Source organism: Nicotiana tabacum, chromosome 7, assembly GCF_000715075.1.
Source record: "Nicotiana tabacum cultivar K326 chromosome 7, ASM71507v2, whole genome shotgun sequence".
Taxonomy (NCBI): Eukaryota; Viridiplantae; Streptophyta; class Magnoliopsida; order Solanales; family Solanaceae; genus Nicotiana; species Nicotiana tabacum.
This window is the reverse complement of record NC_134086.1, coordinates 121,083,041-121,094,603: the sequence shown is the minus strand read 5'-3', so window position 1 is coordinate 121,094,603 and position 11,563 is coordinate 121,083,041. Positions and strand designations below refer to the sequence as shown.

Below are 11,563 nucleotides of genomic sequence, written 5' to 3'. Positions count from 1 at the left end.
TTATAGATTGCGTTCATTAAATGCGACTTATGAATCAGTTACATACGACTTATAAATTCATACTAGTAAAAGTTGGCTCGTGCTGCGCCCGGGCCCGAGCATCAGGTAGTATATTGTGAACCTTTAACATGGTTGGCGTCAGTATCAATAATGTGTTAACATTATGAAATTCTTTGCTTGTGTTTAGCTTTATGTCTTTGTTTTAAATTGCTAATCTAATTTATACATTATAAATTGTTATCATTTAATATTAAAATATTGTAAGATTTAAAATTATAAAAGGTGCATTCTTATACATTGTCATTCACAAGATATATTTTGATAAACTTATTTTTTTCCGAATGCCTTTATCTCTTTATTTTGTTACAAACTACGAAGATTGTATTATTTTTAGTAATAGGAAGATCTTCTTTTAGAGTGTCTTTTGTCGTAATTTTGTCCTATTGTGATACAACTATATTGTACCCAATGTGTCTTAATTTTTAGTGTTGCTTATGCCAACTCTCCTTTCTTCTTGTTTTGCTTGAAGTGGGCAAATATTATATGTTACGAACCTAATGTACAGACAACTTATCAATCACCATGGTATAAATAGTAGTATCCTTTTAAATATTAAAGTTGCATTTTAATACTTTAACTGAGGTTTTAAAAGTCGCGATCATGTAAAAACTTCTATTGCGCATGAATTATAAATAATGCAAGGTTTTATCAATGTGATTGTCCTCATATCCTAATCAATTATTGGAAACTTATTTTTCGATTTTTTAAATTACTTTATCTGAATATAAAGTTACAGAAAAGTGCTTCAATATTTTTAATAGAAAAAATATCATTCCATGCGGTTCATTCAAATAAATGCATAAAACGTAAATATATTCTGTTTTTCTAAAATTTAAAACTTCTTTCAAATATTAGTAAATCCTTTGATAGTTGAAGAGAAATTATTATTTTTTCTAATATCACAAAAATATGTAAACCAAATAAATTTATGGGTCTTTGTAAATGAATATACAATCCAACTAACAAAGAGTGCTTAATGATGATAATTTTTTATTTTTCAATGAGCTGTTTGAATATATGTCTCTATTTTAATTTTTTTTCATCATCTAAATTTCAAACAAAATGAGATATTACAAAAGAGGTAGTCTACCCCTTTTGTTCTGTTACACTTTTTTATTGTACTGCCTTTTTTCTTCTTAAATGATCACTATTTTATATGTATTTGGACCTGACATGTTTTTCTATATCAAACAAAATTTCTTTTATAATTTTGTTCTACATTAGATTTATTTACTCATTTTAACATGTTTTTTGGTTCACTTTGTAAAGCTATCTTCTAAATGATTGAAGTGAATAAATCAATTGGAACACAAATGGTAAAAGCTACATTCAAAAAAGGCTTCGACCACAAAAAAAAAACATTAAAAAAGGCTGCAATGTTACGTGCAAACTAACAAATTCAAGTGAGTAATGATGCGCATAAAAGTGTGGACGGGGAGCATTAGTGTAAAAGTATCTGCTATATTAAAATTGAAATCTTTTCCTATCTTATGCTAGCTATTTATTATAAGTCTGTAATTTAGGCTTTTATCTTAATTCATGAAGATAAGAATTTTTTTGTGTATTTTTATGTTATTTATTTATTCAACCATTTTAATTATTTTTAAATGAATATAAGACTTATTTTAATCGAATAAGTATAATGCTGTTACGATTCTAAAATCAGCATATTACTCATCTTGGTTATGACCTATGGTAGTTTATAACCTTTTGCGGGGATTAAAGTTGAGCTATATAAAGTTAGTGGAAAGATATCAGTTACTTTTTGGATACTAATCATTTGCAACGCCATATTAAATCATTTTCAACTAAAATTTTCAAGTATGATACAATTTATTTACAATCGATACTAAAAAATCTTCTAATAATCTTAACATCTTTCATTCAAAAATGTAAAAGAAAAATTTAAAACAGAAATAAAAACTGATTTAAACATATAAATTAGCTAGCTAAGGAGCATATGATTCAAAAATGAAATTTTAACGTTGTTGCCGTGAGATTTCCTTATCTTCTCTTACTCCAATTATTATCTTTCTTATTTTCTATTAATCCAGTTATTATCTTTCTTAAGTATTGGAATATTGGGGAATTTTCTTCTTTATTTCTTTATATTCAAATTTTTTTTTAATTGAGCTCTTTATTTATTTGTTACTATAATAGATATATTTTAATGTACATAACTATGACTTATTTATAATTAGTATCTTATATTTTATTCATTAAATCACCGAAGCATGCCAAATAAAATTAATTTAATCTAATCATTTAACTTAATGTCGAAGAATTAATTCTTTCATTCAAAAGGCAATGGTTGTGAAATGATGAGCCGGTGTTATAACTTATAGGTAGCAAACTAACGGGTATGAACTTCAGATACGCAAGTGGGACCAAAATATATACTTCCTCCGTTCCAAATTATGTTAACCTGTTTGACTGGACACGGAATTTAAGAAAAAAATGAAGACTTTTGGAATTTGTGGTCCTAAACAAGTCCAAATGTGGCCCAGAGTATTTGTGTGGTTATAAAAACTTTTCATTAAGGGTAGAGTTATAACTTTAAGCTAAATTGTTACCAAATTTAGAAAGGGTTTATTCTTTTTGGAATAGACCAAAAAGGAAATAGGTTCACATAAACTGGAATAGAGGGAATAATACTCCTATTAGGGAATTGCCTTGACAAATGTGTAAGGCAAAGGTGAGAAGGTTTGGGTGGGGCAGGACGTGTTGTCCACACGTGAGGATGTAATACAACAACGCTGTATGGAAAAATGTGTAGTGACGCAGGAGCGAAGGGCAATTTTGTCAACATGTTCAAAATTAAATACAGCAGCTACAGTAAAAATCCTTTTTGACCAATCATACTGCTCCATTTCAACTAAAATGACTAAAGTGCCCTTGATATCCCAAGCAGGCATGTTGACCTGCTACTTGCTTATTCCCTCTTCTAATAAGTAGGAATTTGGCTCCGAACTGTTGTTTCCATTGTAATTTACTCTTAACTCATATTGTTCAAAGTTTTACATAATTTTAGTGTTACTTTAAAAACAACCTTGCCATTAAACATATTGCGCCAAAAAAAATGCACATTTTGGAGGGAAAAAATGTCCATCACTGCCACGATGATAACCTGGCAATTTGCGGATGCTACTGACAATTCTAGTCGACTCATTTCATTTAAGATAGAGTTAATTGGATTTCGTCAAGTTTGAGTTTGAACTCGTAAGTCAAGTTTCATTCAATTTTGCTGATTGTTTTAGCAAGTTAATAGAATTATAGAGCACTCGATCGAAAAAAAAAATCAATTCCTTCAATCTTTTAATATTAAGAAGTTTAAAATTGACTCATCCTTTACATAAAACGAATTTAATATTCTTGAAACTGTAACTTGATCTTTAAGTCATTGTTTTGTTGTCCAGTCTAACTCTAACATCTAAGCTGGAAAAAGATGACGTAATAGATTTAAAACAAATTTCCATGAATCCCCTTATCAAAAAGTTAAATTCTTCGACAATTTTATTTATTTATTTATTTATTTATTTATTTATATTAGATCTTCATCACCCCTCTTTCAAATAATTAAATGTGGCAGACCAACATGGACCTATTTATTTTATCACACCACTTGATCTGTGTTTTCAAATGGTACATTATCTGTTATCATCCTTTCTCTGTACCTTGACCTGAATATATCTCTTGAAATTAGTTAACAAGAGAACAAAAATTCTTATATACCTACAGTGTTTTGGAAGCTTGCAAATAACTGTCCGAAAAGAAAAACACAAAGTGACAGGATTGCAAATTGAGCATATAACAACCTGACATTTGTGTGGTATTAAAATTTTGATGTAACCCAAAGACTCGCCAGAATCACTCAATATTCTGCCAGTAGCAACATTAGCTGTGTTCACCCTTAAAATCGGATAACAATTAAATTTGTATGTAGTTTAAAGGATATGTGTATTAATTTGACACAAATCGATGAATTGAGTAGTAACTAAAGCGAAACAATGGTAAAATAAATTGAAACCGTGCGACTTGAATAGTTATAGCCTTGAGAAAATGAGTCTCACTTGAATAGGATGCAATTCAAACGATATCAGATGTAGGAGAACAATAACTTGCAGAAAGAAAGTAATGTTATATTGCTTTGAGATGCGTGTAACAATGTGTTTTACAAATAATCAGACCCATTTATATAGTAGGGAGTCCTATTTTAGGTACAATTCTATAAAAGGTAAAATATCCCATAATTTGCTAAGTAGCAAGTTCCTCATTGATACGTGCCGAGATTCCGCTGTAATACCCGACCGGTTACGGATATTTTGCTTTCCGTTATTCGGTCTGCCAATATTTCTTCGAGCTCATTCGGGGTCAAGGTTGATTCCGGGGTCACGGAACCGGTGTCCTCGAGGACGGGCACTCTGATCTCGTATCTTGGTTTGATGGACCCGGGGTCGATATTCAACCCATCGCGTTTCAATCCCGATCTGCTGTGTAATAGACGAGCCTGATTTCGACCATATACAAGCTGTCCAAACCAATAAGTCCAATTTACAACAACAACAACAATAACAAACCTAGTGTAATCCCACAAGTGAGGTATGAGGAGGGTAGTGCGTACGCAGACCGTATCCTTACCTTGTGACGATAGAGATAATGTTTAACAATAGGTTGCAAGTTTATGTAGTTGCTAGCAGTATAGGGCTATATTGTTAAAGCTGCATTTACAATGATGGGAAATGTACAAGATGCTTACTGCAGATGCCATAAAGCATAGATACATTCTAGCTGTATAGGTGATATTGTTATATACTTGTATTATATATTGGTAAGCTGCATTTACAAAGACTGAAAATGTACAAGAAGCTTACTACAGATATAATCTTACATGCTACAAGGATCAAATATAAACTAGCGGGTATGATCCATTTTCCCAATAGAGCAGTAACAACTCCTCTTTATACGAGCTATCGGATGCTTACTGGGGGTGATTTAGAGGTCAAAACTGTGGCTGTTGAAATGGAAAATAGCCTGATGGCCTCTTCTTTGCAAGTTTTGCCTTCTGCACTCTTTAGCAACACTGGACTGAAGAGTAGGAGGACCACATACTATCACACCAATATCTACACTTCCCCAACTCTTTGCATGTGATCCAAATATCTCTGCAAAAAAAAAAAAAAGAGTTAAAACATATTGTCATGAAACACATTTTAGTACATATTGCAATATTTCTCCAAATGTACCTTGGAAGTCTGGTCTTTCACCATATCGGATAGTATTAACAGATCGAGCCTCTTCAAGATTCTTCTGTAAAGAGGCCTCATGCTGCTGCAGCATGTCGACCTTCTTTGTGGTGTCCTCTGGTTCCTCCTTCAATGAGGTTTTCCTTTCCCAAAGATGCCATAAAGCGATCACGAGACCCCCAAATATAACAACACTTGCAGCCATGCATCCAATCAACAAAAGCCCCTTGTACCACCAGTAAGTTACATTGAATGGATTGATGTAGAAAATGTCTAATAATGCTACAATGATCACCAACCCAATTGTGGATATTATGACATACAATCCAGACCATACAACATTTCCAGTACCAGCCAAACTAGACATTCGACATCCACTGAAGCCAGGGGAGATTGAGGTGTGCATTGTTTTCGCTCTTTTGCCCTCCTCCTGAGCCAAAAAGAAGTAAAAATTACACACATATAAAATGGAGTGATGTTAAATAAGCAAAATGAGAATACGAAGAACCAAATACCAATGAAGGTTGTGATTCCCGAGTCACAAATGTTTGAATCTCAAGATTCAGTTTATCAGAATAAAGTGGACAGATTGCCTCCATCTCAATTGTCTCAAGGAGTGGGAGCTCATCTGAATTTTTTATAGCCCATACTATTAGTATATTTCTTGGCAGGCAATGCCTGCTATCGTTGATACGGTGGAGGATATCACTCAGGATAGCTAGGAAAGGAGATATGCCAATTCCACCTGCTACCAAAATGAGATTTTCATACCTGAGAGGAGAAACATGGTTAAGACAATTGATTAGCCAATGACTTAGTACTGAAACAAAAAATTTGTATATTCTGCAGATAATGCTGGACTTGACATACGTTAAATGATATGGTGATTCATGCCCATAAGGGCCTTCGACAGAAGCTGTTAATATCCTGTTATGCAACAAAAGAGGCTCCATCTCAGGTTGTTCAACCGAAAGATTCAAGATATGTCCCTTCAGTTTTTCAGTCCAATCTCCGAGAACCTTTATGAGAATTGCAACATGATGTTTCCCGTCAAGAGGACTGGAGGAGACACTGAAAGGGTGCCACTGCAGCCAGGACAACTCGCGTATTTGTAAGAATATCCAGCCAAGGGCGTTGTAATGTAAATCTACATCCCGAGAAAAAAAAATATTAGAATCGCTGAAAAATGCAGTGGTGAGGAAATCAGTTGAGTTCAAAGATTCTATCTTTTACTTGCAGGTTTTGAAAGAACGAGTTCAATGGTTCCACAAGGAAAGCATGTGGCTGAAAGTATGTCAACAGTCTTTCGCGACTGGAAGAATCTAAGGAACCGATCGAGCATGAAAAGGAAGATCCCAGCACCAACCATCATGAAGATGAAGTCACCAACATGCAAGGCCAGGAACACCACGAACACCACATATAATTGGTGCGTATACAAGAACAATTCAAATTTTTTTCTCCTAACTCCAGGAAGTGAAGTCACCCACATTAATAAACCAGCTGCAAGGCTGATAACTCCTGGAAGATGGGCTATTCCAACGTTTTTCCACTCGATTAGCTGCATGAAACACAATAGCAAAGTTCAAGGCTTATTTTTTCTTTAACAAGAATACACACAAAAATGCATTACATGTGATGAAGGGCTAGGCAAATGAATTTTCAGTTCTAGAACTCACTTCCTCCACAAGGCACCCGCGCATTGCCCAGCCAATCACATAGAATAGACCATGAAGGCTAAAAAGAGCCATAGTAGTATGTCCCAGCCAAACATGATATCGAGTGGCATGTTCAAATGGGATATCTATAGCTCGAAGAAGAACTGAACCCCGTGCAACAGGTATAAACAAAAATGCTAAGCAGGTTAATCCAATGAATCCAAAACGACGGCCTGTTAGCTCCAGCAACATAGCGCTGAAGAGATTACAACAGAGGATATTAGTCAATGACGCAGAACCTGTAATAAGAAAAAGAGGACCTGGGATATAGTTATTATTCCAACAGGTCGAGTCAAAATTCTGTTTGAAGAATAAAAATGAAATCTTTAATACAATCTCATAACTCATGTTTAGCTCGAGCTTCAGTAATTTGGAGTTATCAATCTTTCAGGAAGAATATTTCAGTAGTTTTAGAATTCTACTACCATTGCACATCTCTGGAGAACTAACTGCTGCTTTATATAAAAGAAGATAACATAAGAACAAACTTAAAGGACCAAAATGGATTGAAACCTTTCCAAATATAGAGGAGTTGAGAGCCAGAAGAGTTCAAAATAAATAATTTTAGAACAAGAATATCATGTCATCCTTTCGGAGAAGGAATAATGATTTGTATAGCTGAGCCATACATGTATTTATGAAAGTATTAAAGGTAACTAGTTCGCTGAAAGGATGATAGTTTAGCCAAGCCAAATTAACATGGTCCAAAGTCCAAACTATAGACAGCAATAGGCCCAAGTCTGTCGAGTTAAAATTGCATGATCTTGAACATGGTGAATGTTATTGCCATTGGAAAACAACTTTCTCTTCAAAAACATATAAAATATAGCGAGAAATCAGTGAAACCCGAACAAAGAATGTAACATGATCATGGTAACAGAATTACCTTTTCTCTTTCATGTCTTGTACATGAAGTGAGGATAAGCGGTCAACACTCCGTATACTGTACATAATAACAGCCCAGATGATGTACACTGAGAAGAGTATAACTCCAATCATTTCTGCAGCTGTAACAACCCCAAATGGTCCATCCACCAGCACTGGGAATGTCCACAATCGAAAACTTGGACCTTTATTTGCAGTCTTCTTCCTACAACAATTTAAAATTCAAGTAACTACACAAGTTCAGAACATCCACTAACTTCTAAAGTAGTTCCTCTGAACTAAAAAATCAAGCTAGCAGATGCACATACACTTGGGATTCATCTTTACCAGAGAGAACGAGGCGAATAATTGCAAGAAATGCAATCATGAAAACTGGGAAACTGAATATCAAGAATTTGCTTCCTGCAGTTCAGTAGAAACTGAGATTACTTACTAAGAAATTGGATAAACTGATACAGTATAAAAGCAAGAATTTTTCCAAGTTGGCAACAAACCTGTTTTCCCAAAGATAGTTCCTTGGGTTTCTCGAATAAATTTCTTTTGCAATTCATTCATATATGCTGAAGGCAATAAGAAAAGAAAAGTAGCCCATGCAATGAAGATCACCCACATTAATACGTTGAGAATCAACTTTGTTGATGATATCCAAAGGGGTGTCTTATTGAGATAGTCAAAATCATTTTCCTTCTTCAAAAGAAGAGGTTCTTGGCCTGAAAATTCACTCATTACAGAATCTTTAAAGTTTGGCAACAATTAGTACACTTTTCAGGCCTATTCTTAAACTTTATATGGCCTATAGCAAGCATCCCAATAAAGTAGTTAATATATACAAGAAAGCTTCAGTATAAACTAAAGCCATCAACATTCAATCAGGCTATGTACAGAATTAAACATGGCTGAAATGAAGCCACAAAAAATTGGACCACTCAAAATTAACACAGTATATGTCTGTCTCATTGTTAATATACTAGGAAAGCTCAGTTTATATTATTCGGTAAGGGGTAGACATATACATGGTTATTCTCAAAACTGAGAAATATGATGTTACATCAGTACAAACAGTAGTACCATAGTCTTGAAGGACAATATATAGTAGTAGTAGATTCACAGTTCTACAGACAAGTTAATACCTTTTTGCTACAAGAATGATGGCCACAGCTTCTTGAGCTTGAATTATTTATCTGAAAACTATGCTGTGATTTTGCTGACTTGCAAAATTGCAATGTACTACTGTAATTTTACTGTGTTGATAAGAACAAAATAACTGAGTGAGCCTTCGTTTTTATTGTTCTACACATATTAGAAATTTACACATGATAAATAATGATTAGTACGTTGTTACATTTCATGTGATCTATTATGCTCATTCTCAACAAACAACAATGCCGAAACTTTATTATTGCTGAAGAAAGAAAGTCAAGAATTCTTAAAAGAACATTTGACATGACTGATAATAAACCCAAAAAAAAAAAAAACATTTTTAGGTGTAGTGTTGCGGTCTAAAGACTTCCACGTTCCCTCCAAAAATAACATTTCCGTTTCGCTTTCTTTGTTTGTTTCACAATGAGTCCCTACAAAGACTCATAAATATTGTAATTAAGACACTCACACTCTCATTTAATTCCTATCTAATTTATCAAAAATTCTTAAGAGAAAATTCAAATTTGCGGACTAGTAGCTATTTTGTCTGGCGTAGACTAGAGTATCAAATTTCGAGGCTAGTGATGTTAGTTATCCTAAGCGTCATTTTTGTAAGTTGAAAGGCCCGTTTAACTTCCAAAACTTTAGGGAAAATGACAGTCTATTTTCTCAAAATAATAGTCGAACCTTTTTTTTTTAATTATATATATATTTTTTGTGTATATATATATATATATGCAAATTTTATACACTTTTGTAGCTACCGGATGTAAATTATTTTGGTGTTGGACTAACTTATAATATCAGTTTTATGTTTGGACAATATACAAAATTAGCAAGCCGGTCGAAAGTAATTGCATTCGCTAGTCAAAAAGTACATAAAATATATATATATATGACATATATATACAAAAAAATATACATTTTATCGATTATTATTTTTGAAAGCAACTAAAATATATATTTCTCACTAACTCTTGATTGTTGAAGTATAGTTCATTGTTAGCATCACTAGCCTCGAAAAAAAAGTATAGTTCGTTATTCTTTTACGTAGGTACTTAAAAATAAATCATTGTTCAAAACAACTAAGAAGTGAAAGAAGGACTAGAATACATTCTAGTTGTGGCAATTAAGCAATATTATCCCGCATTACTTAAATATGTGATTTAATGCTATCATAAGTCTATCATCTTCTTCACCTCTTCTTTTTTTAACGGACACACACTACTAGAAATCCGGTAAAAAGTGACCACAAAAAGCGACCAAAGTTGGTCGCTTATAGGCCTAAAAGCGACCAAAAAGCGACCAAACATGCCTGGTCGCAATATTGCTGGTCCCTTTATTTTAGGGACCAAAGTTGGTCGCTAATTAATGACCAACTTTGGTCTCTAAGGTAAAAGGACTAAATATTCTGATTTTGACTTTAGTGACCAACTTTGGTCGCTATATTAATTTAATAATATAAATTTGGCAACCAAAGTTGGTCTCTACATATGAAATACGTTGTTTTTAATTTATCATTAATCATTAGAAAGCGACCAACTTTGGTCTCTAATCCAAATATTATATTTTAAAATCTGGACAATAGAGACCAAAGTTGGTCGTTAAATTCAAGAATTAAATTTTTTTTTTAAAGATAAGCGACCAACATTGGTCGCTATATTTCCAGAAATTGTATTGTTTTAATAGAAATCTGGGCAGGTAGCGACCAAGGTTGGTCGCTATTGCCCAGAAAATTATTTTTTTTATAGTGAAATGCGACCAAATAGAGACCAAAGTTGGTCGCTTTTCTTGGTATATTTTTGGCAGAAACTGCCTGTTTTGGCAGCTATACCACCTGCCAGCTTACCAAACATCCTAAACAGGCATTTTATGCCAGCAACAACAACAACAACAATTAAAAGTAACAATCAATAGAACTAACACATTAAGCTAACAAAACTAAGTTAACGCTTATTACAAGCCCATTCGAACTAAAAAGAACTAACACAATAGAACTAAATTTTTTTGTCTAGTTCAAAGTATATAAAGTACTCAAGGAGTGTTCTTTCAGCATCCTCGTCCGAAAGTTGGATTGCCTCGCCCGATTCATTAGGTGGTTGACTGCGTATGAATTCCCCCACGTCAGCTGCATGTGAAGCGAACCTATATGAAAAATTATATATATTGAATTAGTATTTCAAAATTTATATAAAAGTAAATCAAAATACTTAATGAAAAGTAAAAAACTTACATGTATATAGTCGAGGCTCGACCCTCCTTTCTGAATCAGTCTCTTTCTTCTTCTTTACAATACGAGTTTTATTGAATAGCTCATCTTGCTTCATTGGCATCATAAAGCTGTCTGGTGGCTTTGGTGATTATCCTCGTGGTACTATTACTCGGGATGAACTTGGATACAGAGAATAACTTGGATACAGTACCTGACAGGGTGTGTCTTTGATCAATTGTTGATCTCTATAGCTACAATGATAATGAGAAGGCAACGGCATGTGTTTCAAAATAGTGATGGTATAG

At 33.6% G+C, this 11,563-nt stretch overlaps 1 protein-coding gene across 4 annotated transcripts; it reads right to left on the bottom strand.

Moving 5' to 3' along the window:
- Positions 1 to 4,855: 4,855 nt before the first annotated feature.
- Positions 4,856 to 9,306, bottom strand: LOC107832362 (ferric reduction oxidase 6). Of its 4 annotated transcripts, none has more exons than XM_016660199.2 (9): positions 9,037 to 9,306; positions 8,215 to 8,308; positions 7,908 to 8,111; positions 6,983 to 7,217; positions 6,537 to 6,864; positions 6,174 to 6,450; positions 5,819 to 6,074; positions 5,304 to 5,733; positions 4,856 to 5,222 (listed from the first exon to the last, which is right to left on the bottom strand). In XM_016660199.2, the coding sequence occupies exons 2-9, from the start codon at positions 8,271 to 8,273 to the stop codon at positions 5,053 to 5,055; spliced, it is 1,959 nt and encodes a 652-aa protein (XP_016515685.1). In that variant the 5' UTR covers positions 8,274 to 8,308; positions 9,037 to 9,306; the 3' UTR covers positions 4,856 to 5,052. The 4 variants fall into 4 exon arrangements, with proteins under 4 accessions (XP_016515685.1, XP_075073656.1, XP_016515684.1 ...); XM_075217555.1 differs by having other exon boundaries at positions 8,234 to 8,308; positions 9,037 to 9,271; XM_016660198.2 differs by lacking the exon at positions 9,037 to 9,306 and adding an exon at positions 8,401 to 8,966.
- Positions 9,307 to 11,563: the final 2,257 nt, after the last annotated feature.

Coding starts and splice junctions, on each gene's coding strand:
- LOC107832362 (XM_016660198.2), bottom strand. CDS start 8,632: ATGAGTGAATTTTCAGGCCAAGAACCTCTTCTTTTGAAGAAGGAAAAT. Junction 8,112..8,214: donor GGTAAAGATGAATCCCAAGT/GTATGTGCATCT, acceptor AAATTGTTGTAG/GAAGAAGACTGCAAATAAAG. Junction 5,223..5,303: donor TGAAAGACCAGACTTCCAAG/GTACATTTGGAG, acceptor TTTTTTTTGCAG/AGATATTTGGATCACATGCA.